Source organism: Hippoglossus stenolepis, chromosome 11, assembly GCF_022539355.2.
Source record: "Hippoglossus stenolepis isolate QCI-W04-F060 chromosome 11, HSTE1.2, whole genome shotgun sequence".
NCBI lineage: Eukaryota > Metazoa > Chordata > Actinopteri > Pleuronectiformes > Pleuronectidae > Hippoglossus > Hippoglossus stenolepis.
In genome coordinates this window covers 7,221,960-7,249,292 of record NC_061493.1, presented here as the reverse complement: position 1 = coordinate 7,249,292, position 27,333 = coordinate 7,221,960, and the positions used below count along the sequence as shown (strand labels likewise).

General features: G+C 40.7%; 1 protein-coding gene and 1 long non-coding RNA gene across 6 annotated transcripts in view; one reads left to right on the top strand and one right to left on the bottom strand.

The window, feature by feature from the left end:
- The window catches only part of LOC118118059 (abl interactor 1), a 26,487-nt gene extending 4,460 nt beyond the window's left edge, over positions 1-22,027 (top strand). Inside the window, exons 2-11 of one of the 4 annotated variants that reach the window (XM_035170873.2) lie at positions 621-788; positions 7,505-7,681; positions 10,658-10,672; positions 11,412-11,515; positions 11,687-11,827; positions 12,707-12,807; positions 13,452-13,664; positions 15,700-15,789; positions 18,740-18,925; positions 19,038-22,027. In XM_035170873.2, coding sequence (XP_035026764.1) covers positions 621-788; positions 7,505-7,681; positions 10,658-10,672; positions 11,412-11,515; positions 11,687-11,827; positions 12,707-12,807; positions 13,452-13,664; positions 15,700-15,789; positions 18,740-18,925; positions 19,038-19,213 — 1,371 coding nt within the window. In that variant the 3' untranslated portion in view covers positions 19,214-22,027. The remainder of the gene's footprint in view (positions 1-620; positions 789-7,504; positions 7,682-10,657; positions 10,673-11,411; positions 11,516-11,686; positions 11,828-12,706; positions 12,808-13,451; positions 13,665-15,699; positions 15,790-18,739; positions 18,926-19,037) is intronic. The other 3 variants (XM_035170875.2, XM_035170874.2, XM_035170876.2) reach the window with 3 other exon arrangements.
- Positions 19,731-27,333, bottom strand: LOC118118060. Of its 2 annotated transcripts, none has more exons than XR_004697860.2 (4): positions 27,074-27,333; positions 26,557-26,657; positions 24,885-24,994; positions 19,731-20,232 (listed from the first exon to the last, which is right to left on the bottom strand). It is a non-coding gene; the product is annotated as an uncharacterized LOC118118060 (long non-coding RNA). The 2 variants fall into 2 exon arrangements; XR_004697861.2 differs by lacking the exon at positions 19,731-20,232 and adding an exon at positions 24,416-24,783.

Sequence of the window (27,333 nt, the reverse complement as noted above, 5' to 3'; positions counted from 1 at the left end):
TCTGATAAAATGACATCATTTGAAGGTGATAGGATATAAAATAGTAAAAAAACATTTCCCCCCAGCATTTCATTTGTGCCTTTGTTTTTTATACACTTAATGAGGAAAAGAAAAATCAGCTCAATATTTTACACTGAAAATGACAGTTGTAGTTCTACTTTCAGAGAAGGACTGACTGTCCTCTGTTGGAGTAGTTCTCTATTTGACCTTCCAGCATCCCTGTGTGTGTTTCCAAACTATAAATAAATATGTCCATTCAGTCCCATTGCTATTTAAAGTTGCCAGGAGCAGATTTGTGCAATGTCTTGGCATTCCTGCTCACTCGGCACAACTCCCAACCTGCACCTGTCTCATGTTGTTCGTTTAAGTTATTCGGAAGTTATTGTTGCCAGATTCCAGGCTGCTTTGCATTCCACTGTGGTCCCCCCACACAGTCAGAAACTGTGTTCACGTCCATTCAGATATTAACAGATCATCGCCCTTTTACCCACCGCGAGTTGATGCTCCTGCTAAAACAACTGCCCTGTCACTCTCCACTCATTCAACTGATAGGATAGTAACAATGAAGAGTGCAGTATTTTCTCTTGATATTTTAATTTCTCCTCCTCTGTCTTTGCCAGGCCCAAGACAAGAAGAAGGCCCTGGAGGAGACCAAGGCCTACACCACCCAGTCTCTGGCCAGTGTGGCCTACCAGATCAATGCCTTAGCTAACAATGTGCTGCAGCTGCTGGACATCCAGGCCTCGCAACTACGACGCATGGAGTCCTCCATCAACCACATCTCCCAGGTACAAACACCACGGCCCCAGAAGATACATATGCACCAAGATACAAAGTATTTTACATTAATAAAATGTACAAAATGTTTTAACAAGTTCACCTTGTTCATGTAGTTGGAAATAACAATCAACAGAAACATGTTATGTTTTCCTGCAAACTAAACTGTATTAACAACTATTTAACAATTTTTATCCAGAATGTTGCATTATAATTATTAACAAATGATTCTCAAATAATAATGGGATCCTTTTATTTTTCTCAACTGCTGTGTTGACCAGGCATTTATTTAAAACAGAGTAATATTAAACACTGTCCTTCCTGTTTCTAAGTGCATTATATTTTTGGTTTCTTTCTGACCTGGCCATTTTAAATTAGCTGTTGATGCTGTCTGTTCAAAACTTACTGGATGTTGACTTTTTGTCTCTAACACAGTTTTAATTCAATCAGTACAAAAAACAGTGTTGTGTCATACTCTCAACATGTTTCTCATCGCATATAGAAATACTCATTTGATTCACAAATTATTTCCATTTGATTCCACAAAAGCCTTTCAGTCACTCACAGGAACAATAGTCAGTGCAACTTATCAGGTCAATTCTACATATTAAACTTGTATTTTTCATTTGGGACTGTCTGTGATACTTGAATGTAAAGTTAGGATGTTTTGAATGATTTTGTATTTGCGTAATGTTGGATTGCAAACTGAAAAATTGTTTCTTGGGCCCCCTTTGAGGGAGGGATCTGAGAACCTGACTCAACTTGTCAATCAGATGTAACTGGCCTCACAAGCATTTAGGCTCAGTATCGGTGTTAATCCCCATCCATACTAACATGCCTGAAAACTCATATCACGTGACCACTCACATATATTGGGCATGCTCATGCTTTGTTGTAAAATGCAGAATTTAACTGTACAACAGCTGTTATCAAAGAACACAGGGTCAGCAATGCTTGGAAGTGATTTTCTATTTTGCATTCTACACTGGTAGCCAAGGCTACTGGGTCATATAATAGGAGCCTGACGAATCAGCAAGGTTGCATCGTGAGTGAAAAGACCCAATCAGCAAGTGTTTTTTAAGTGTCTTTGTCATCCTTTCCAAACATCTCCGCTTGTTCCTGCCCAGACTAAAACGCAGCCCCGGAGTTTTCAAACTAAAACGGTGCCAGCAGCGTTTCCAAACTTCTCCATTATAGCAGCTCTAAAACTCCGGATTAGTGTGTAGTAGTATGGATGTAGCCTTTCAAAGTGTGGTTGGTTGCAGACCAATGCCCTATTTTCTTAAAGCATCTTAAGGCTGAGACCATCTTGGTTCCATTGTAACTCCGTGGACTAAGATCCTTTTAGTCTGAAAATTACTTTGTGAAAAGAAGCCCTGTCTGTAAGGATTAAGGTTGCAAATAATTTTGTGTCACACACACAAATTTCACGTCTTGCAATAAACGTGTTTAATTCGAAACAGTCTGAGGCAATAATCCTCTTATACCTCTCAGCATATGCTTCATGATATACTCAGCAGTGTGCTTTTAATTACTTGAATATGCTGTTTCACACAGGGTCAGCTTATGTGTTTATTTAAAGAAATCCACTCTTGATAATAGGTTATTAAAGCTTTGTAAATAGAGCTGTCCTGTAGAGATGAGAGGCTCTGCAGGGAGCAGGATAACCACTGCATTAGTACAGAGAGAAAAGAGGGGTTTTAATGAATCAGCTCAGATCATCACTGAGCTGCTGGAGCATCTAACGTTATGCATAAACATTTATAGCACCTCAGTTCTCCCTGACTTATAGTTAGATTTTACCTGAACTGTGGATGAGATTTCTCTTCTAACAAACATCACAATGATGATAATCTAACTTCTACAATCTGTGTTTTTTTTGGGGGGTCAATTTGTGCAGCATCTGCATGTGTTTATGTAGCATTGTGCTGCACAATATGTGAAAATCACCACATATTATGGCTGCATGATACAACTAAAATGTACCGTCATTGCAATATCAGCATGTGCGATATACGTATCGCAAAAGATGTCCTGACCTGCGATAAACGGTGTTCCATGTGCCATGCATGTCAATATATTTGGCCAATCAGATGGAGCCCTACTGCCCTAGATAATACATTAAAGATATTCAGATCATTGATGGGCCTGTCCAGGGATTTTCCTGCATAGATAATTGCAAGCCCCCTCCCCCTTGGGGTGTGGACCTGTCTGTGGTCCCTGTGTACGTAACCATTTGGAATTTTTCCAATAAAACCATGCTGTTGGAATGGAAATACTGCTTTTTTCCATTTTTAGTCTGCATAGACCACTCACTGTATAGGGTTTATGTTAGCAGTGAACCCAAAGCAGAAAGACTTCATATACTTAAGCATTTGTTTCTTTATTGCAAGTCATATCGTCGTCGCAATATTCAACAACGTTATCGCATGTTTTCCTAATATCGTGCCGCCCTAACACAAATGGCTCTCAAGCTATTTTCTGTATATTTGAATAAAACCATCGTCTTCCTGATGATTGCTCAGCTACAATATGAGCAGTTTGAGGGAAAACAGACACACCTGAATCTGTGTGCTGTCACGATCAGACACCACACATTATTTATTTGACAACAACAAATTATTATTTTGTTCCATAACGCCACAGTGCACAATATCACATTCAAACATTATACAGACAGACAGAGATGGCAGGGGGCATAGATCATGCTGGAGCTGCCAGACCTCCATAGCCCCTCTTCAGTCCTGCAGTCTTGCTTCATCAGCAGTCCTCTCTCTGTCTAACACATGAAGCCTCTCTCTGTGCGCGCAGCCACCCTGCCTGTCAGACAGTGAATGTCCCCGTCCTCTCCCTGTGTGCTTCATTAAGCCTGTCAGCAATGAAGTGAAACCCTGACGCCAGCACCCTGGCTTGGTTGGCGTATCCAGCTCCCACTCTACTCCACAGGCTTCTGGATGAAGCAGAGTTAGTTGCAGTAATGATGAACAATGAGAGTCTTCTATGGATAAGAGATGGTCAGTGGTGCTTTATGTGTCTGTCTGATATTTCTTCAAATATTGCAGCACTTAAGGCTCTCTCACATTGATGTGAACACTTGACAGTAAACTGGTGCAGAAACTGTTCAGTCACTTATTTGTGGGTGAGACTGAGATCATTTGTCTCCAAGTATCGAGCAAGAAACTAACATCTGACAGCTGAATTGACATAGCAAGAAAGCAGAGGTGTAACTAATATTATTAACAATGGATTCCTTCCAGTGAAGCCAGTATGCAAAATAAATGAAGCCATCATCAAAGTGGTGCGGGAAAAAATATCAAACAAGGTTTTACTTATGCAGTAAAAATGGATCAACAATTCACTTTGTATACTGTGTAATAAAATCAATGAATATGTAATAACACCTTATTTCAGGAGAGAAATGATAGAGCTGCAGTAGAGTAGAACAATGCTCTAATGGAAAATCTGATAAGGTGAGAAGATGATAAGAGGACACATCATTTTTTGTTTAAGGAGATTCAAGATGATAATTATTGTTCCCACTGTGACAGTAAAAGGGACCACATCGTCTTTTGGTGTTGTGCTTATAATAATCAAACATGATCGCAGTATAGGTTACTTACCAACCGATTGACGTGGGTACTTGAAAATGTAAAGAAAAACATATATATGTAGATATCTCAGGGCACAAATTGATTGGAATTGCCTTTAATTGCTTGAATCTAGAGAAAAAATGGTTTTATTTGATATTCATCTCATACACCTCTGCAAGGCGAATATTATTTATTCTAGTCATGATTCGGCCAAGAAATTAAATTAGAATTAGCTTGGTTGTTCCAAGGTTTTTTTCCTGGCTTAGTTTGTGCAAATTGTCTTGACTTGAGAGAGTTACATGGGCGAAAGAGGAAGGTATAAAAACATTGCTGCCAAACCCAAGTCCCCTATCTATAGGATTCGAGAGCCCACAGCAGAGAGGGCTGTCACAAGACAGGCTGCTATACCTGAATACAGAACAACAGCGTGTTTAATCAAAGCAGAGCTGAAGCACTCTATTTCCCCTCTTCGTGTGTAGCAGCTAAACATAATGGTTTGCATTCAGTTATTGTGTCTGAGCCTAAAACCAGCACGCCAGTGAACAAATTGGAACTACTTCTTTTTGATTCTATTCCCATGGAAAACATAGAGGACCTTCCCATGAGTCTTTATACTCCTATTTTCCATTTCCTGCATTCCCCTCTGCCTGTTTGCTTTCTGATTCGTCTCCTCCTTTTTTCTTCAAAATTGTCGTTCATCGGCTCAGTGACCCACTTCTGCCTCTTTCAGCTCAGTTTCAATTGATCAAAAGTAGCTAAAATCTAATAGTGTCAATTCAAAAAGGATAATGACACACATCCAAACAGCTGGGAGGCTTCATCCATAACTCCAGATAATTTGTGTGCCAAGCCTTACATGAGATCATGGTGTATGAAATCATGCGTCTGTTGACACATCTCAGTTCAGTCTACATCATTATTTTCCTCCTAACAATAACACAGCAACAGCAAACATACCACCAGCTTGCTCCACTGGGTGCAGTAAAGAACGATTTGCCTAAACTCAGATGTTTATGCTAAAGCACAAGTATGGATGAGACATTGAGCGTTACAGCTGGATCTGTTCTGTTTATTACTTTTACAACAGAAAATGAGATTTAAAGAGTGAAGGCAGGAAGGACAGACAGAGTTAAGGATTAGTCAATCTCAGAGCCCGTCAGCTATCGACATTAGTCTCTGGAGGCAACGGCCAATATTTTGGGGCTTCTGGTACAGACAGCGGAGATCGAGGCCAAGACTCTCGTACACTGTTACATTCCGACTAGTTTGTTTTATCACACGAGTCGAAGGTTTCACACAAAACACAAACAAACTTTTGGCTACTCTCTATTAACTGCTATCTGCATATGAATACAGATCAAGTAAAAAGCTGATGCATTTTCGTCAGTATTTATCTGCTGGCAACCAAATCCTGCTCTAATGTGATTGGTCAAACTAGAAGGATTCTGGCCCTAGGATCTTGTCCCTCGTCTACAGATTCTGCATATCCGCACGTAGAATCTGTTCAGGTAAATTATATCTAGATGTTTTGTAAAGATTACCTCATTTTCATTACGATATTTCTGCAATCTGCATGTATTGGAAATAGTGAAACGAAGCGAAAAAGATCCAGTCATTTACCTACTATTGTTTCAGTGTGTCTCCATTGTCAAGACAAATGTATTATTGTAAAACAGTCACAGACGGTGGATGGTTACGTCTTTTGCTGTACAGTTTAAAAGGTGTAGGCCTAAAGCTGGAGACCTTAAAGTAAATTTTTCACAGTGTCTATCCCATCACCACCTTCCTTTCTTCTTTATTTCCATTTGATCGTGGCAGAAGTTTCTACTCTTACATTTTTTCTATCTTTTCTCTTTCTCTGTCTGTGTCTCTCTGTCCTTTTGAGTTTTCATCACCTTCTGTAGTCTGCACTCCACCTCTACCCGCCTGTCACTGACAGGAAGTAGGCAGGTCTTTTTTCTTACTTCCCAACTGAAGCAGGGTGTGTCGCTTCAGTTTCCTCTCCTAAAAAAAGAGCATGTTCTCTTCGTTTTCACAGAGACTCAGACACAGAGACGGAGACAAATAGAGTTTTTGCACAGCAGGAGGGAGTGGCGGTTGGGGGTCAACATCACAGCAACTCTCAGACTTTCAATCTCTCAGTCGGCTCCTCCAGCACCCAGAGAGAGGCGGTTGCAGCAGTGCAACTGTCAGTTCGGCACATATGAGCAGTTATTGATGCCTCAGCTCGTTGCTGTGTGGGTTTACTTAGAAAAAATGCAGTCACAGATACACACTCGCACAGCAATGTGTCTTTTACAGTGTATATATACTCATCAGCACTCTCCTCCCAAGTTTGACCTCATACTCAACAGATGAAGCCCTCCATCTTCCATCTTCCCTCGTGTGTTTTTTTCCCATTTAGTAGGCTGCTCGCTGCATCTCTCACTTCTTACTCTTTCATCCATCATTCATAAATTGAAGGGCAGTCCATGCAGGCGCTTGAGTGATGATGGCTCAAATTGCGGAGGAGATGGAGGTCACTGGTGTCTTCAATTGGCCCTCGAGTGAGGGGTTAGAGAAGAGAGCTTTGTGTAAACGGCCCTGGGGTGTAGGCCAGTAGAGCAGAATTGTGGGTCAATAGGAGTTCTATAGTATGGACCCAGAGTGTGAGTGTATGTCCAAACAGTGGGAGATTTTAATTCCACAGAGGATTCAGTTGGAGGATTGAACAATTGTCCTGTACATATAAATGCATTATTATTATCTTTGCTATTTTTGCTGTGGCTAATTAATATCACACAATATGGTGCTGAAAGGGGTGAATTGTAAATTGCATTACTGTAATTATAGCGGGTGTCATAGTTACGGAAATATATATATATAGATGGATGGATGGATATATATATATATATATATATAGATAGATAGATAGATAGATAGATAGATAGAAACCAACAAAAAAACATACACACCAACCATTGGACAGGTGTGAAAACATAACCTTCTCGGTGGCGGTAAGAATCATGCCTGTCTCTCGTAATTAACTCTCTGAAATTAAAGTGTTTATTTTGGAGAATTTACTGGAAGCAAACTAAACCCTTAAATATCTGTTATATCCCACCAGTCATTGCTCCCTTCTCTTCCCTCTCCTGCAGACAGTGGACATTCATAAAGAGAAGGTGGCACGCCGGGAGATCGGCATCCTGACCACCAATAAAAACACCTCTCGCACCCACAAGATCATCGCTCCCGGCAACATGGAGCGGCCGGTGCGCTACATCCGAAAGCCCATCGACTACACGCTGCTGGATGATGTGGGTCACGGCGTCAAAGTAAGATTTCTCGGATTGTTATTTTTAAATAATATCCCTGTTGCAAGCAGAGCAAACTCTATAGGCATAACAGACTTAAAGGTCATTTAATGACAATATAGTTGTTTACCTATATTGCTGTAGCATCCTTATATGTGTTCTTTTTTTAGCTGCTGCTTTTTAAAAAGGAATTTGACACTCTTCTAGCTTCACCACATCCAGACTGCTGCAGCTACTGTGAATCCCAGACTCATTACTTTGATATATTGTCTTGATTTGCAGCGTTGATTCGACAGGAAACACGTACTTAGTGGAGTTCACACCTTCATGTGAACAAGCCGATTGTCTGCTTTCATGACTCACTTACACACTGCAGGTTGATCAATACACTGACCTTTTTGTTCATTATGTGTAGAGACCCATATAAATGTAACAACCCTTGAATACGTTGGTAGCAGACCATGGCTAAAAGCTTTGTTTGTCCTTGTTTGTTCATGCCAAAGCTGGAAGTCATTAGTATGTGTGTGTGTGTGTGTGTGTCAAATCCAGAGTGTGAGCAAGAAAGAGACATTTCAGCCAAGTGTTACTCATTCCATCACACCCCCTATTGAATCGTGGGAAAATGTTCCTTCATCCTTTTTTCCGGCTCATTCTTCCATCTTTCATTCTCTCTCCCCATGATCCATCCGCTCTCTCCTCCCCCCTCTTCTTTTCCTCTTTTACACTGCATTCTGTGTTTGTGTGCATTAGACGAGTGTGTGTACACACAGTCATGTACATTGATTGTTTGTATCATAAATTTCTGCTGTGCGTTTGAGACGGCCTCTTCATCCCTCTCCCCCTGTCTGTCTGTTGAGATAGTGGCTGTCGGCTGCTTTTCAAACATCCGCTAATTCAAATTCAGAAGCTTGTGTTTCCTCCTGTGAGAGCTGGCTCACTGAGAAACATTTGTCACGGCCCACTATGCAAATAAAGCATCATTCATGGAGGTTGCAAATTATAGATCAGTGCAGATCCGTGTAGATGCCAGAACATGTGCAATATCTTTTCCTCTTTCATTATACAAAGAAAAACACGAGCTTGAAATCTGTAAAATTGCAGTTTTGGGGCATTCTAGATTTGGAGAGCACCTTCATCAAGTTTGTTGTTTTTAATCCGGTTTAGATCATCATCCTCATGGCTATTGGTTTGTGTTGAAATCTCTGATTTGCCTCTGTGGCCTTGCATGTGCAGTGTTTCCCCTCAATTATGTTGAGTGGCGGTCTGCCATAATTAAATTAGTCCTGCCACAGTTTTATAATAAACCCAAAAATATTTGACACTTCTCATTATAACATAAGACATCTCAAACTTGATGTTTTGCTCAGTTGCTGCATTGTATAGCTGTGTGCAGCGCTATCTGCAGCGTGCTCGCTCTCGTACAGCACGCTCATGCTACGGCCCATAACGTTGTTATGGTCCATGCAGTTAGACCCCATAGGCATGTTATGAAAGAGTAGTACACCAATGTATTGATGTGGTTCTGCTTGTGTATTTGTTTTCAAGTCCAATTTGTATTCTTGCTGTGTAGAAAACAGCAGCTTATTAGCACTCCAACCTTTCAGCCTATTTCCTCCTGCCTTGGTGGAATCCCCAGAGCGAGGAAGGCGAGATCACCGCCTCCACATCCACATAATCAGGGGAACTCACCCATGGGTAGATGGGAAGTCAGACTAGAGCATGGAAAAGACCCATTCACACATTTACGGATGACTGTGCTCAACCTTTCACCGTAATAGGCTTTATTGGCATTAGTGGCAGTTACCAGGGTGACATAGTTTTAGCCACGCCGACAGCCTGAGCACCTCACTCCTGTTATTTATGACCTCACCGTTTCTCAGAGCAACACTTACAATGTCAGCACAGCTGCGTCAAGTCAAGCCACTGCTCAATTATTTGCAGTGTGTGTCTGAGCCATGAAGTAATTCTCACTGTGATTACAGTCTGTAACACACGTCGAGACACTGATGAACACAGACTAGACATACTAGTGCTGATATGCACAGGGTTTAGTGGAACAGATAATCTGCCAAATAAAGTGTGCTGAAGAGTGCTGAAACAATTACTTACTACAATAATACATATTGCATCAATTAATCAATCATTTAAGCTCATGACCATGAGCCAAAATTCTCTGGTGTCAGCTACAAAAAATGTAACAATTTGCTGCTTTTCTATGTTTCATACAACTGGACATTGAAATCTCTTTGTTTCAGATAAATCAAACAATTTGAATATGATACTTATGGTCTGGAAAAATATTAATGAGAATTTCTATGGGGCCATCATTGTAGACAAACTATTGACAAATGTGTCTAAAATCTGTATTAGATTTGAAAGCGTGTAAAAAAAATAATCTAATATGTATTCAAATCCATGTGTGTGTGTTATCGGATTTGTACATATGCAAGTCAATATATGCAAATATGTCCATTTCCACATTCACAAATCTCATATTACAGAGATTCTTTTACACGTTCACCAATCTGATCACACATGGACGGATTGAGACTCACATTTGTCAATAGTTTTGCTACAATAATGGCCTCACACATTTCTTTTGGCTATTTTTCTTATGATAATGAAAATTGTTGGTCTAAATGTGATAACATATGTGAATGTTGTGCAATAACAACCATGGTTATGGAGCTGTAATAATTAGGTTTTCATACACAAACACACTGATAAATAACACATTAGAGTTTATTTCTGGTTATTTTACACTGATATATTTCTTTATTAGTCTCCTTGATGTGCTATACAACTCTCTGACTCTTCTCCTCAAGACACTCATTCCACTCTACATACTGTATGTAAATGTTAATTGACGTGGAGTAGTTCATACAAGATGCTTAACTTTCATGCTTGCTCTCACTACAATGATAATACAACTCGCTTTTTTAACGATTAACCAATGAGCATGTTTTCTGTCTTCTCTCTCTGCCTGCTTGCACTCAGTGGCTTAAAGCCAAGGTAAGAAATGGTTGTCTTTCTCTTCTTTTTATGACCTATTGATAAAACTCAAAAACCACCAAGGTATCCATACACTTGTCTTTCAGTTGCAAAACAGACATGATTTTAAAAGTTTAATGCAATTTAGTTTCCATGGAACAAATATGATTCCATGCATGAGCTGATTTATCCCCGTGCAGTAAAGCAGAATCATTTTAATCTCCTGTTACCTGTTAACTGTGTTTGACTAGACATAAGGTGACCAGTTGTCCTTAATACACCATTATAACTATTCCAAGTATACATGTGTGGACCATGATAGGTTCAATTTAATGTGTTTGGTATGTTGTAGTAAATGAAAGAAAACTGATAACAGGAGATAATAAACATTATATTTCATATTTGCACTATTTATTCTTCAACATGTATTTCATCTCCTGTATATCTTCATCCATACACCCATAACCAGTGAGTGACATCCCATTTTACTTGTTTCTGAGTGTAAAGAAATTAGTCACATATTTAGGGGGGCTTTCTGTGCTTCACCTTCCATCTCTCTTCGCTTCCTATTCCATAGCTTTCTGCCAGTTTTTCTTCAAAACATTATGCCTTTATAAAAGTAAAGATGAGATACTAATATGAAAATAACCCAAGTGTTGCTTTTACTCTTCAGCCCTACTATTTATTAGCATAGGGAACAATGACGTCAGCTATTCAGATTACACAAAAGCAGTATTTAAACTCATCTTTGCTCCTCTAGCAACATGGGAACAATGCAGCAGGGCGAGGAGGGACACTCGCTAGGACCAACCCCCCGACACAGAAGCCCCCAAGTCCTCCCATGGCTGGTCGTGGTACCCTGGGGTAAGAACTTGAAGCAGTTGTGGTAGTTTTTAATATGCATTTAATTTGTTAAAATTGGTGAAATCTACACTGTTATACTGTTGTTTTGACACAGTTTTACAATGGTTATCTATGACACCAGGGTCAGCAGACTATAGCAGCTCCATAAGCAAGTTCTTTATCTCTGTGCAGGCGTAACACTCCCTACAAGACACTGGAGCCTGTGAAGCCCCCAGTGGTGCCTAACGACTACATGACGAGCCCAGCGCGACTGGGCAGCCAGCACAGCCCTGCACGCACAGCCTCGCTCAACCAGAGGCCCAGGACACACAGGTAGCATAGACCACCTCCTCTTATGCCTGAAGCTTATATATAATCTGTTTGGAAACCTTTATACTCTGATGGACCTCAACTGAATATGTTTCAGGGTGCTGCTGTTGTTTATGCTGCTTCTATGTCACACTGTTATTGTTTACTGAGTTATCGTTCATGTTATGAATAGCAATAATGTGTTATGCTTCAGAGGACTTGGTCTGTTTGGACTAGAAAGCCTCTATAGTCCGTGTAGACCGTCTTGTCTACGGAGGGTTTTCTATTTGCGTCACCAGCTTATCCTGCTCTGACCATTTGCATCGATAGCTTCTTACTGCACTTCAGCCATCCTAAAAGCTAGCTCAATAGCTTTGTCACTAGTGTGCAATGAATCGTGAGATAGGTTGGCCAAAGAAGGATCCACCTGGTGGATACTTTGTTTTGCGCAGGACAGGAAGGCTGCATTTGAAGGAGCCTAGTCATGCGCCTGTGATTCAATCGGTCTTCAAATGTTGGTAGCAAGATGCCAAACAAGTTGCTGGCCAGACTGGCAGGAGCTATTTAGTTTAGTACCTTTCTCAAGCAAGCTTTGACATCCACGAGGAACTGGGGATCAAACCATCATTTTTGTGGATGACCCCGTCCAAAGTTGCTGGTGTTTTTTAAATTGGAGCCATTATCGACAAGTAAAACACATTTTCAATTTGTTTCAGTATCTATGTGTGAAATTTTCCCCAAAACACAACACAGCTTGTCCACAAATAATCTGTTGCCACAGTGACTCTAATATTGTTTTGACTAAATGACATAAGGGGGAGTACTGATGGGATGTCAACTGCTGTGAGTTCCTCTTACATATGATCACCATTAATCTCTCTCTCTCTCTCTCTCTCTCTGCAGTGGCAGCAGTGGGGGCAGTGGCGGCAGGGAGAACAGTGGAGGCAGTGCAGTCAGTCTCCCTCTGGCAGTTCCCACCCCCTCCCCTCCCAGTTTGGGGCAAGGTGAGCCTCAGCATCTGTAATTTCACTGTTCCTAGTGTCCACATGTGTTTTATTGATTTGTCTAGAGCGTTTAGACAACACCTTGACACCTCTTTCCAATATTTGCATCATAACAAAGAGCAAAGAAAAAGCCTCAGGTGTGACAGACATATAGTTTCAAAGATTTCACATTAAAGGCTACATTCGGAGCTGATTGTATTATTATGTGAATTGGAATTTTCGCTGACTTTCCAAGTTGCAAACAAATTTTTCAAATTATTCTGACACCACATTAACACACAATCTGTGTGTGCTGCTTGTTCTCTTTGTTCTCATTGGCGTATTCTTCTCCTCAGGAGTTTCTTAAAGTTAAAATTTTTTTTTATTTTTGAGGACATTTATATTAATCCCAGAATTTGGCAGCATTCATTTTTATTCAGGCCTTATTTTAGTGCCTGACAAGGGATTAACAAATAAAATGTTTTAAACTAAGGTATAAGTCCCAAACATCAAGCTTTATTTATTTTGAGCTTTATTGACTTATTGCATTGAGTAAAATAAACTAAATTTAAATACTCTTATTATACCAGCAGCAACTAAAAGTGATTTATCAGGCAGATGTTTTAACAGTGAGTAATACCGTCTCTCCTCCCCGTCTCCTGCAGTAGCGACATCCTCAGCCTCAGTGCCCCAGGGCCCCGGCTTGGGTCCCATCCCCATGTCCCAGTTCGGCACCATCTCCCGCCAGATCTCCCGTCACTCCTCCACCACCTCCTCGGCCTCCATGGTGTCAGCCACTGGCACCTACCGCCGCGCACCTTCCGTCTCCTCCCAGCAGCCTCACGTCAACGGGGGCCCTGCTTACACACAGAACACAAGTAACTCAGATTTAATGTCTTTATATGAGTTTGTTATATACTGTGTGGTTTATTAAGTGGTCGTTGTGATTAAGTGTGTAAAATAAGGGTTTTTGGTAACAAGTAACAACAAGGGAGTATGATCTTAAATTTCATTCTAACTGGCATTTAAAATATGCAGAGCAGCCTTATCTCAATATAATTAAACTTACATGTAGAATTCAGGCTATATTGATACCACTAGGTTTAATTTATAAACACATCAATGCTGGTACGGATACTCCTGGCGCCCACACTACTCCAGAGTTTTAGAGTAGCAGAAATGTTCTAAAAGGTTTGGAACCGCTTTTTAGTTTGAAAAGTGCGGGTCTGTGTTTTAGTCTGAACGGGCAGAAACAGATTTGTCTGGAAACAAAGGGGGAGACACTCACAACTGCTTGCTGAGTTGGTCTTTTTGGTCACAACGTCCTATCACACGACCCTCATCTGTTAGAGAACAACCTACATTAGTACTTGGCTACTTGTGGAGAACGCAACATTGATTATCAATCACAAAATGTTGCTTACCCTGTTCTTTGCTAACGGCTGTTGTGCAGTTAAATTCTGAATTTTACAATGATACAACAGTTTACATTTGTAGGAGATGTTATTCATTGGTACAAGGTTTTCAGGCTTGTGAGTATGGACGGGTGAAAACACCATTTTGAAACAAAAACCTAGTAGTATGGATGTATGTAGCCTCAGCCTCTCCTATAGCTGCTGCTCAACTGCTAAAATCAGTCCTCTGGGTCTAAGAGATATGCACGGGCTAGCCCCTGCACAGGCAAATGAAAATGAATGTGTTTCATTACCATTTCTAATTGAGTTATGACATTATCACTTAAGTCAGCTGAAGTCAGTTTCTTGTTAAGGAGAGACAGAAAAGAGGCATTTCAGGGCAAAAAAAACCCTCATCAGATGATCGGCAAGGGGGATCCCAGGAAATATGCATTTTTTCTGTCGGAGGAGTAGAATTTATTTTGGCAGACATCACTCCGGGCCATTCTCCTCCGATGGATCCTGTCTCAAAGGACGAGCACAAAAACGCAGGAGGAGGAGGAGGAGGAGGAGGAGGCTGTCTGTCTTGCCTGGGAGGAGAGAGACTATGATGCAGAGTCTGTATCAGCCAGGGACTTAAACTGGGGCATCACATCATCTCTGCCATTGAAATTTAATTAAAGTAAAAGACAAGTTTGGATTTCAGGCAGCTGTAATAGAAGTTTCACAATGAAAAGCCTTGTTCTGGTACGAGAGGCAGCTCATTGATCTCTCAGGGTGTAGCTGTGGATGGATGTGGCCGTGCGGTGAGAGCAGGGTGGAACAATAAGACATTACTGGCCAGTGAGATTCCAGACGCCCCTCCATTACATGTGATTTATGAGTCAGACCTGGCCTGTGTGTGTGTGACATCATGTCTTTGAGTGTTTCTCTTTGTGTCCATCCATTTATCTCCTCTCTAAAGACAGCCGAACAAAAAGCTGCTTTATAGAGGCCAAAGAGAGAGATTATACAGGTACAAGTTCATTCAGTAAACGTCGTTCTTGATCCAGACACACCGCTCTAATGAGCATTTAATGAAATTCTGAATTGGGTCAGATCCAGATGCTGCAGCTACATGTCAATGCTGTTGTGGGAACAAATGTCTGCTACTGCACTCTCACTTGTCACTATAGCACATCGCACCACTTCCACTGGAAGCTAACACTGCCTACAGGCTTTGCTTTGGACCTAAAACAGACGCTGACTTGGTAGATTCTCAGACTGAGATAAAAGCAGCTTTAGCCCAGCTTGGAAAACGCAGCACAAAAGAACACTGACAGTGACGCTTGCTCCACTGTTTCACTTGCTCACAAGCTTTTTGTCTTATTCTTTCCTCACCATTCTCCACTCTGCTTTATCCAATCCATGATGTGGTTTGTTCTTTTCTTGTACCGTCACTCTCTCTCTCTGTCCACCACCTCCATCGCTCTCTGTCTCACTGCTGCTCGTCTGGCTTCTCTGGGTGTTGCTGCTCCAGTGTCTGTGGCTCCTCCGCCTCCTCCTCCCATGGTCCAGCTGACCCCACAGATCCCACTGACCGGCTTTGTAGCCAGAATGCAGGAAAGCAGTAAGTACTCGACACATACATAGACATGCACTTACACTTATTAATGAAGACACACAGTGGGCCCCGCTCTATACGTAGTTAAATGCACAAATATACATTATATAACACACAGGTGTAAACTCACTCAGTATCAAACTATGAAATCATACACTTACAAAGATGAAACTACAAAACTGCTCACATCCACTCACTCACAGACACATTTGCACTAAACACACACGCAGACAGCAGATAGGGCTGGACAAAAAACTGAATGTATTATAAAGCAACGACCTCCAGTGACATATAACCAAATGTTCAACCAACCACCACCTAAGTAGTTTTAATTGCTGATGCAGGGCTATAACAGCAAAGGAAATACCATAAACTATATATAGACATTGACGGCACATCTCCACTTCCTCCTACTAGCTAGAAATGAAGCAATAATATCCTTGCTCATTTGAAACCAAAGTCTGCACAGTAGTGATCATGGGGTTGAGGTCCCGCCCAATACACATGCCAGACCAATCAGGAGTCAGCTTCAGCTGTCAATCTTAATTTCTCACCCTGTTTTTACCAAACATATCAGAAAAATGAAAACTTGAACATACACCAAATGTGATAAGAACTACCTTAAGCGTAAATGTATTTAGTATTGGCTTTAATTCTTTAGTTTGGTCCATATTCCATCCACTAATATGGGCGGGGTTCATAACCTACCCTGCAGCCAGCCACTAGAGGGCAATTGAGATACTTTGGCTTCACTTTTTGGAGCCATCATATCGTCTCTCTTTATATACAGTCTATGGAAATACTTGCACTGATATATGAAAAAGGTTATTTATACAAACAGTATGTTGTCATCATGGTCAAATTTGAGGTCATTTGCTAATATTCTAGAAACATGTAAATATACATATATGAAAATAACTTTCCTCACATCTCTTTTAATTCTTCTGAAATGGTGTCTGCATCCACAAACCGCCTCACATTTACACCCTGCTCCGTGGCTTGCTACACTCAGTGCACCTTCTCTTGCACTCTATGTGGGGTTGAGGGAGAGCACTCGCCCCTCGGACGTCTTTCTGTCTGTCGCCATGGTGATGAATGGGTCACTGAAAGCGTGCGACCTGTACTCTCTGTCCGCTGGGGAGAGAAAATGTGACCTGATGCTGTGTCCTGATTCTCCGGCCGCCTGTCTGCAGAGATGCAGCTGTGCGGAGATGTGGGACTGTTTGTACCTGTCTGCTCAAACGTGAGGAATTCTGACATCACACTGAACCAAAGCACTTTACTGAACACGAGTCTTGCAGTCAGATAAGGGACAGATTGTTCTAATATCTTGTTATTGTAATTATTTGAACAAACATAGCTCTTAAGCAGGCTTTAAATAGTCTATTAAAACATTTTTATAATATGAACAATAATCGTAAATCAGTCTGTTGTTCATTTTCAGTTTTTTTTGTTGTGTCTGACACATTCACTGTGTCTGACACATTTTACATTTCCGACAGCAGAAACAGGGAATTCTATGTAAGTAGAAGAGGACCTGTCAAGTTAATATGAACAGCAATGTCTACTCTGATCTGATCTTACAGATCACCTCCTGAATAGCAGTGCATTTTACTGTTTTTAATAGAGATTTTGTTGCCTTTTCTTTCTGCCTGAATTGTAATTTACTGTCATCACACAGGGAATTCAGTCAGATATGATCCTCGCCAACTAGATTCTTTCACCGTGACTTAATATAATACAAGATGTTTTTACACAGACCTTTAAAGGGGAAATGGATAACACCAATACAATCCAAGATGAGTTATGTTATAGTAAAGCTTATATTTTAGCTCTTAATGCTGAAACGGATAAAGTCATTTGTTAGACTAGTGGAAAAACAGGTATGTTAGCACATAGGAACTGAAGTCATGCAGTAAATTCAGTCCTCTGCTGCTTTATCACTAGTTCTTAATTGGAAAAACAGGCTAATAAATGAGTGAGATAAAAATGTGCAGTTTATCTTTAATCACTGAAGTTGATGCTGCAGGGAGACTTGCTCCTCGGGGACACTCGTATCACAAGCACACACGTAGCTCAAAGACTGAAGTACCAGTGGGAGCAGGTCAGAGCCGAGTTAAGCTTTTAAAACCTCATTTTCTGTACAAAACCAATCCATCCATTTAACCACATCGCGTTTGTGTCAACAACAGAGAGAAAGAATGTGTCCTTTCTGCTGAACCCTTTAGATCTCTCTAAACTGACTCACATAGGACATTTGGGGCTTTATTAACCTGCAGGACTTTCAATATATTATAAAAAACACGTGATGATGTTCTGTCAGCTAATAACTGTATCTTACGGTAATTGCAATAATAATTTCATGTAATAATATTCCTCTCTCAAAGTTCCTATAGTGCTACTTCCTGTCAGTGTTGAAATATACTTTTGTCTACTATGTTTGAATTTACAGAAAATATAATGGAACTAATAAATATTGAGTGTTGAGTGATTATGAGGAGTAGATGCTTTGAGATAACTGCCTGACTAAAACTTTAATAAGACCCTAAGCTGCCCTCTAGTGCAAAATTTGATTACTGCACGTTTAAGAGGACATTTGCTGTAAAACTGAAGCATCTGAAGCGTTCATCATTATAACAAGGTTCAACCTTATTGGTTAAGATGATGATCTTCTATCGTAAAAATTACAGTCTACAATATTGTACACGCTTCCTCCACACAGTAACATTTGCTTTTGCCAAATATAGTTAAATCATCAAATACTGTTTATTTTTCCAGGTTTGATGTCGCCAAAAAATTATCTTTGGAAAAAGCATTGAATTTTGAAATGGGGAAAATGCTGCTGCAGGAGATTTTCTTTTCCCTGCCGCACCTGATTAGATCAATGTTGTTTCTCTCTTGGGCTTTTTTCATTTTTCTTTTTAACATCCTCTCTCAAACTCTTTTTCTCCTTCAGTAACAGACAGCCCCGCCCCGCCTCCCCCTCCTCCACCCGAGGACATGGGAGTGTTTGAGGAACGCTCTCCTCCTCCTCCTCCCCCACCTGTGGACTACGAGGAAGAGGATGCATCAGTGGTCCAATACAGTGACCCCTACGCTGACGGAGACCCCCAATGGGCCCCCAAGATTTATTTAGAGAAAGGTTAGCGAAAAAAACTGACATGGGGACACAGTTTTATTTATTCTTTTGTTCTTCACTCTTGAGCAAACTGATTATTTTCACTCAAACTGTTTTCTTTTGTGCCTCTTTCCAGTTGTGGCCATCTACGACTACAGCAAGGACAAGGAGGATGAGCTGTCCTTCATGGAGGGAGCCATCATCTACATAATCAAGAAGAACGATGACGGCTGGTATGAAGGCGTCGCCAACGGCGTCACCGGACTCTTCCCAGGAAACTATGTGGAGTCCATCATGCACTATGCTGACTAAAAAGAGCAGGAAACATAAGCAGTACTGCAGTTTGGAGCACAGATCAAACCCTGAAGATGTACAGATGTATGCAGTGCAGCAATAGCATTCATTCAACTCCTGTTTTCAATGAAGTGCCATGGTGAAGTCTTTGGAATATACTAAATGCTTTTCTTTTAGGGGAGCTCGTGCTTCCACGGTTTTGTTCCAAAAGAAAAAAAGTCCGAATGAAGGAGGGTGGTGAAGCTTTGGATGAATGTGGTCTGTTCGTTTACACTGTGGAAGACAAGCAGAAGATAAACCCCTTCGTTTCTACTGCTGTCACGCCTGTGGCGGTCGGTTGGACTCTTCAGACCGGGTCACATTTTGCCTCACAATAAATTACAATGAATGAAAATCGTTTCAGAGAACACCATACAAATATGGATGTAGTGTTACTTTGGGTATGTGCAACCAACGCTTCCAGTATTTATTGCACACAGTATACAACTGAGATTTAAAGCCACATGGAAGAAACAAAAAATCTGAGATTTCGAGATAATATTTCAAGGAAAAACACCTTTTTTATTGAAGGAAAAAGCAGTAAGGAGAATCCAAAGTCTTGTACCAATCTCAGTGGTTCTTGAAAATTGAAATCCCTCCGAATATCATATAAAAAACCTTGCAGTCAATCACTAATAAACATTTTCTCCTCGACAAAGATTTTATTCTTGTAATAATACAACTTCCCTCGTAACATTACAACTGTATTCATGGATATTAAGATTTTTATTTGAAATGTTATGACATTAATCTTGTAATACTACAATTTTTTCCTATTACAACTTAATTCTCTTGATCTCAGATTCTTTTCCTTTACGTGGCCTAATACTCTGTAGTAGCAGTCGATCCGACAGTGAAGTATTACCACACTTTGAACAGATGAGGCAGTGTAGCATGGTTATGCCAAAATGCTCCACAGACTGTAGACCAGCAGACCAACTCCTCCCTCCTTTCAAGAACATCCATCTCTTCTTCTCCTCATCAACAAAAAAAAAAGACTGTAAGGACACACAAACATCAACAAGTGCATTAGGACACGACTGAATGTCCCATGCTGTCGATGTCCAAATCACAAGATGTTTAAGACGTGGGTTGAACAAAGCAACCTGGCGTTGTGTATCTACTATGCTCTGGTGAGGACGCTGTTATAAGGGTGAAGTGAGTGTATAAAATGCATTACAAAAAAAAAAGAAAGAAACCTTTCTTCTTTTTTCAGTTTCTTTCCGTTCTCTAACGGTGACGTGTATATAGACTAATGTGAGAAGCTGCCAGTACAGTACATTTGTCAGTTAGTGTGTTTCACCTGTGAGTTGCCATCAGCATCAGTGGAGGTGGTGCCAAGATAGTTTTTTAATTTTTTCATTGAATATTAATTTCATTCATCACTCACAGTGCCATTTTAACTTCACCCAGGCGGAGTGGCTGTGTACAAACATTTATTTTTCTGTGAAGTCACAGTTTTATCTTTTCAATCACTGGCACTTTTTTTGCCGATGCTGTCCAGCTACTGTAGCAGAGTGCCGACATGTTTCTTGCTTCAGAACGAGAAGCAGAGAAAGAAGGACTAACTCGTATGTTTTCATGTTTTCCATTGTGTTGGAATAGCTGCACTGATTAGTTATCGACGACTGTGAGGACTTGGCTCTTGTTGCAACATAACAGTTGCTCTCTGAGGAGTATTTTTACATGTGTTGTCGTTTTCTGCTGCTTTGCGGTTGATGGTGTGGTGCTTCACATCGGTGCTCAATAACCACAATCACCATTACAGACAACCTCAAAACACAGCCGCTCTACATAGAAATGTAACAGAGGGTTTCAGTGTCCTTATTTAGTTCCAGAAGGTGAACATACTGATCTCCTATCACTTCTACATGAATGTAGGTGACTCAGCAGCAATGTACTACAGCTATAATCAGTCTGCTACTAATGTTCTCATGTCCAGAGTCTGTACCACACGTGAATGACACCTGTTATCTGCGGTAAAGGAATGAAAAGCAAATCCCGAGGGCTTAAAAACAGTGCTGATGTGAGGACCTGTTTTCTTTTCTTTTCTACTGCTTTTGCAAAATAGGATTCCTGCTCTTACAAAGTGATTGTCGGTGCAAGTAAAACTCGCTGTCAAATATCATCAAAGCTAATGCTCATCTCAGAATACTGTACATGTTTCCAACAGCTGAACATAATCATATGTACTTAATGAGCCTTGGACGTGAACTTTTATTGTGAAAATGGATTCCGAGGAAACATTTTCAGGTTTCTGCACACGAGAAAAGACGACAGCTCGGTCAAATCCACAGTATTTCATTGAGCCTCCGTGCATGAAAGTATCTAAACGCCATTACAGTGAATGATCTGCCACTACATCCCATCGTTGATTGTATTCTTTCCATCATGAGGTCAATTTGTTTGTGAGGAAAACAACATTTTTCTACTTACTGTCTTTCTAGCTTTGCATTCAACTTGTTCTTATGTCTGAGACTGCTGAGGGAGGTCCGTTAGCAGTTTGTATGTAAAGGATTTATTTATACTTTTTTCATAGAGAAATCATGAGACAACCACTGATGTGCAGAACTTTGTAATGTTTACCACTTAACGTCTTGCATTTCAGGGCATCACAGGTCAAGGCGCCTTTCTTTGATATGTGTTTTCTTATGATCAAAAGTTGGGGGATCCACAAGTTCAATGTTCATGGGAACATAATTCAATATTTGTCTTCTCAGTTTGTACATAGAATGTGTTCATTGAAATTTATGTACAGTCTTTTTGTAATAAACAGCTCATTGAAACAACGGACACAACCGCTATTGTTGTTTCTTTAAAGCTGTAGTAAAATATGCAATTAACTGTCATGTATGTTAATATATTTGTCCGAAACAAAACACAAATAAAAGTTGTTATAGATTTGGAAGTAAATAACTTTATAAATGTATTATTTAGCCTCAGGCATGTTAGAACTAATACCACATGTTTGTCCAGGTTACATCCAGACTAATGAAACTTAGTGTCATTTGTATCAGAAAGACTTTCTCTCATGTCTCATTCATTCACACTCTCCCTGCCTCTTCTCATCACATGACTGTCGATTGTTTACAGTAATCCAATCAGATTTTGCCATGATCTCAAGCAGCCAATCATGTTTGTTTCCATGTTTGAATTAATGAAATCCGGGAAATTCTTTGCAGTTTTGACTTCTGTGACTAATTCCGAGATCTGTTTTACAAATTAGATCAACATATTATACCTTTCTGTTTCCTTAAGATGTTTTCTTACTACACCAGAAGAAAGAATGGAGATTTCATACTCAGAGGAGACATGACACAGCTTCTAGTGTCCTTTATGCCAAAAAATAAAATTCAGCCTGAAATTGATAATCTGGGATAGGTCACTTAGTTTGTAATCTGGGACGCTTGTGTTAGGCTTTCTGTGACATCAATCCTATGACATTATGTAATTTCAGTCACATGATGTCCATGCTAACCTGTAATAAAAGTCCTGTTGACTAGATTTCGTTAGAAAAGGAAATAGACAGACTGAAGACATTACCCAATGTCCCACATTACACGATGTCCCCCTATTTGGAAGCAGTTAGTGACTAAAAAACATAAACAAAGTGGCTGTTTCCCCTAATCCTCTGTTATAACCACTTCCTATATACAGCTTTCTCCATGACACGTCTGCTCTATAAGCTGCCACAGACACCTACAGACAATCCACATGGATGTCAGTCAGAATGTAGAAACCTTTAAATGTCCCAGTGTAGATTTTGCAGAGTGGATGCTGTCTTCACTGCAGCCTGGTGTTTCCTATACAAGACAGTTCCATACTGAACTAAGACAAAAAGGACACATCTGTTACACTCTGTCAGTGATGGATTTGAATTGTCTGTTATTGACAATGTTATCGCTCTATGCTCTGTTGCCATGTGAGCAGAAGCTGAGCAGTAATTCAATTTAAATAACTTATTTCACTGCTGAGAGTACAGAGATGTGTGTTAATGACTGAGTGTGAAATCAGACCTTGGCTTTTCTGATGGAGTTGACCCACAGCACCAGTGTGTCTTCAAGGTCACAACACAGAAACTTGATGTAAGGAGACTCTTCCTGGATGCAGGGATGCTGGGTAAACTTGTACATGCAGGGGTGACGGTTATGCTACAGGCACATTGAAGTGATTTAGTCAATGCACTTGCATAAAAGTAAAAGAATCATGAGAGATTTTAAAAAGGATTAATCCAAACCACTGCAACAGATGTATTCTGCTATAGTCAACGTTTCTGACCTTATATGAAGATTCAGAAACACTGCTTCGTACATTTCCCATGATGCAACGTCTTATTTAAGTCCTAGCCCTCAAACTCCATAATAATTTTTAACAGGCTTCTTATAGAGCTCCACAGCGTGGTTACAGAAATATCAATCATTCATTTTCTAAATAAAGATCTCGATTATCAGCCATAATATTTTAACCATCCAAGGTAGACTTACCACGACCACTACAGAAACTGTGAGACAATGTTATATGCTCCTGTAGCAGCCTCATGTCAGTGTCATATCTTTATAAGGATTTTCTGAAACATCAATGGAGAAGATGAATTTTACTTTATAAAAGCGGGTCATCACTGTTATGCTCTCCTGTTAGTGTATGGTCAAAATGAGATGACCCTGATGACGTAACTATGACATCATTAGGGTTATATTCACAGATTGACAGAGCTCATTCAGAGCTACTGAGCACATCAAACACACGTGTCCTAGAGCTGGGTAGTCACCCCCTCATAGCTAAACCAAACTTAATGTGTAAAACTGACTTCCCCTTTAAATACAGATGCTGCATCTCTGCATTCAGTTTATGTGAACACAGGAGCCAGCAGGGGGCACACTGTACCCAACTGTTAGCATGGATAACACTGGTTTCACTGTAAAACCACTCACTGCAAATGTGTCACATCTTACCAATAACCTAACCACAATCTCAGAAATGACATTTAGCCTCATTAGGACTGAGTTTTGGACTACTGGTCTTGACAAGGTCTATGTTTACACTGGAGAAGGTCAGAGAAGGGCAACAAAATCACACACACACACACACACACACACACACACACACACACACACACACACACACACACACACACACACACACACACACACACACACACACACACACACACACACACACACACACACACACACACACACACACACACACACACACACAGTGTGACTTCCATTTATTGTGGACAGCCTTACCAGAACCTCATGCCTAACTGTAACCATGACTAATTCTGGCCCAACCTTAACCATATACCCACAATCCACATCTTACCACTAACCTTAACCAGGACCTCAGAAATGATGCTTAACAAGGTTGATGTTTATACCAGAAAAGGTCCAAAGTCAAGTTCTCACAAAAACACACACACACACACAAACCTCTAATTTAACACGTGTTAAATGACAAACTGCAGCTCAAAGACTGGAGCCTCTGTTCTTACATCCCAATGGTTGACACCATCAGCTCTGTTTGTATTCAGCACACTGCAGGAGCCCCTGTAGTGTGGTGAAAAGCCTAATTTCAATGTACATGTGAAGAACAGAGGACATATCTTCCCATGTTGTGGAGAAACTTTGATTCCATCAGTTGAGATCACCTTTAGCGTGAAGCAGAAGTTGGTGGGAGCTCTGTATTTCTGCCCGTAGTTGTTGGTGGTGTAGATGTTGTCGTGACCTTTTCAAAACAAAAGGCGAGATGACTTGAAGCCTGGAACAGAGCAGAACACCGTAACCTGATGTTATCACACTGTGACAGAGTCAAATGTGGAACATGTACGTCGCTGAGAACTTGTTTGGAACAACCATAATTGCTGTCATATGCTAACACAGTAATAAGTCTCAGGTTATTCTGCACATGTGTTGTCCACATATTGGCATCACAGCTAAATCATGCATAAATGTAATGTATACGAGCCACAGCCCTCTTCCCAGTGACCCTAAAATGATAAGGGTGTAGTTTTGACAATGGAATGAATTTATGCACAAAAACATGCCTTTCAATTATCAAGCCATTTCTTTTAAAGAGGGAGGCAGCTCGTCCGTTATTTTGTCCCGAGGCTTTGTTTTTAGCACGTTGTGTAGAGAGGTTAATTTCTCTCGGCCTCCTTGTTTTGGGAGGTCTTAAACATGAAGATACTTAAAAGACATCAAGTCAAAGAAAGGCCATTTGTCTTCATTTCATTTTCAAAGAAAGTCCAATGATCAAGCTCCGTAGCAGGAAGAGGAGTTTGTTTTTCTCTCTAAAGCGTTTTTGACATTCCTTCCATTTTTTATTTTAAGCAGAGGCACATTGTGTTCACACATTCAACAGCACTCACAACCATGTTGGTGTTCACTGGAGACGACAAAGTGGAGATTCCAGGAAACAGAAGTGACCCAAGGAGGATGATTGCGGTTCACTCTCTGTTTAATTTCCCGGTTGAGGACCGCAGCTCCGTTAGTCAGATTTCTTCATGTATGGCACTAAGTTACATGTGGGTGGATGTCAGGATGCTGAAACACAAACTCAGCTAAAGATGTGTTTTTTCTGTCGGATTTTAGTCATTTCTCTTTTCCCTGCCTACTGAACTATCCTTTCCAGATCCCATGCTGCTTCATGTCCTTGGCCTCAGATGATTCCCGCAGCTCCCTCATGTTTGCGATTTGCACATCTGCCTTGCACTACTTCCCCCCCCTCCATCCATTTCTCCTGCTCGGATGATTTTTCTTTTTGAGTTTTTCTGCTCCGTCGCAACGACAGAACGACATGTTTCTCTTTAACAGAGGGGAGGCCTCAATTCACACTGTCCATCTTCATTTCTGCAGTCCTCCCCCTTGCATTAAACATCACAGGGTTTGCAAGGGAAGAATCTCATGTTGTGCCAGTTAAGTGCTGCAGAAATACAACACTAACCAGGTTTTCCACTAGATGTTGTTATAATCTGTGTGAAATCATGACACTTGTAAGCATTGTTTGATTTGAGAAATGTGCTCATTCTATTTTGGTGTGTGCTCTACTGAGTTCCATTCTAGTTACAGGATGCTTGGCCACATCCATCCAGCTTTTGGAAAAAGGAGGATGATTCCTGATTTCTAGAGGTTGGCGCGACCGTCTGGCACAAGAAAAAAACAGTCACTCCCCAACTTCAAATAGAAATCGTATCTCTTAAGAGACAGCACATCTTCCCCTGCATGGTTCCTACATCACTCACTCTCAGAGCAGTGGGACTCTTTGCTGATCTCGCTCTACTTGTTTTGGATGAGAGCATCATCATGTGAATGTGAACTCACCACTCAGGTCTGTGAGGCCGATGGAGAAGCTGCTCTCTCTCTCTGAGTGAATCAGGAGCCAACGAGTCGACTGGAGGAGATAAACTCTGCGGGCAAATGATCTGACAGCACATTAAAAATAACAGGAAGAAAAATCCAATGTAATGACATGTAATGTTCTAAAATACATGTCAGACTGACAGAATGCAGGTGTATACCACATGTGCTGCAACTTTAAAAAGTGATTAGCTGGTAACTCCTCAAACTCCTGCTGACAGTCAGCATGAGATCATGGAAAGAGTTAAGTGTCTACTTAAAATATCAAAGGAACAATGCAAAACACCATCTGCAGTGGCCCTACACAGCATAATCTTGACCAAACAGTTTCAATAGAAGGGCAAAAGACCACATGACAGGATAGTTTCAAAGTTTAGTTTATTATTTCATATACAACTATACAGAAATGCCAAAGTCCAGCATTGCATAGAGTGGAGGGGATCTAATTCTTAAAAGGTAAAAGGAACAGTAAATATCCTACTTGGAGAGGAGAGGAAGAACAGTCTGAGGTCGAAGGTCAGCTCCACTGTAGTTGGTTGCTTCTTCTTCACTGCATCGTTTGAACGTTTCTTGATGGTGATCACTGGAGCCATCGACACCAAATAGGCCGGCAGCACACTTCAGCCATTGAAGCCCAACTTTGTCTTCAGACAGCGACTTCTGGTGTGACCTCGTTTGGCACAGAGACAAACACAGGAGACCGAGAGCAGTGTTTGCTGCATGTGGCTCAAGTGGAGCAGA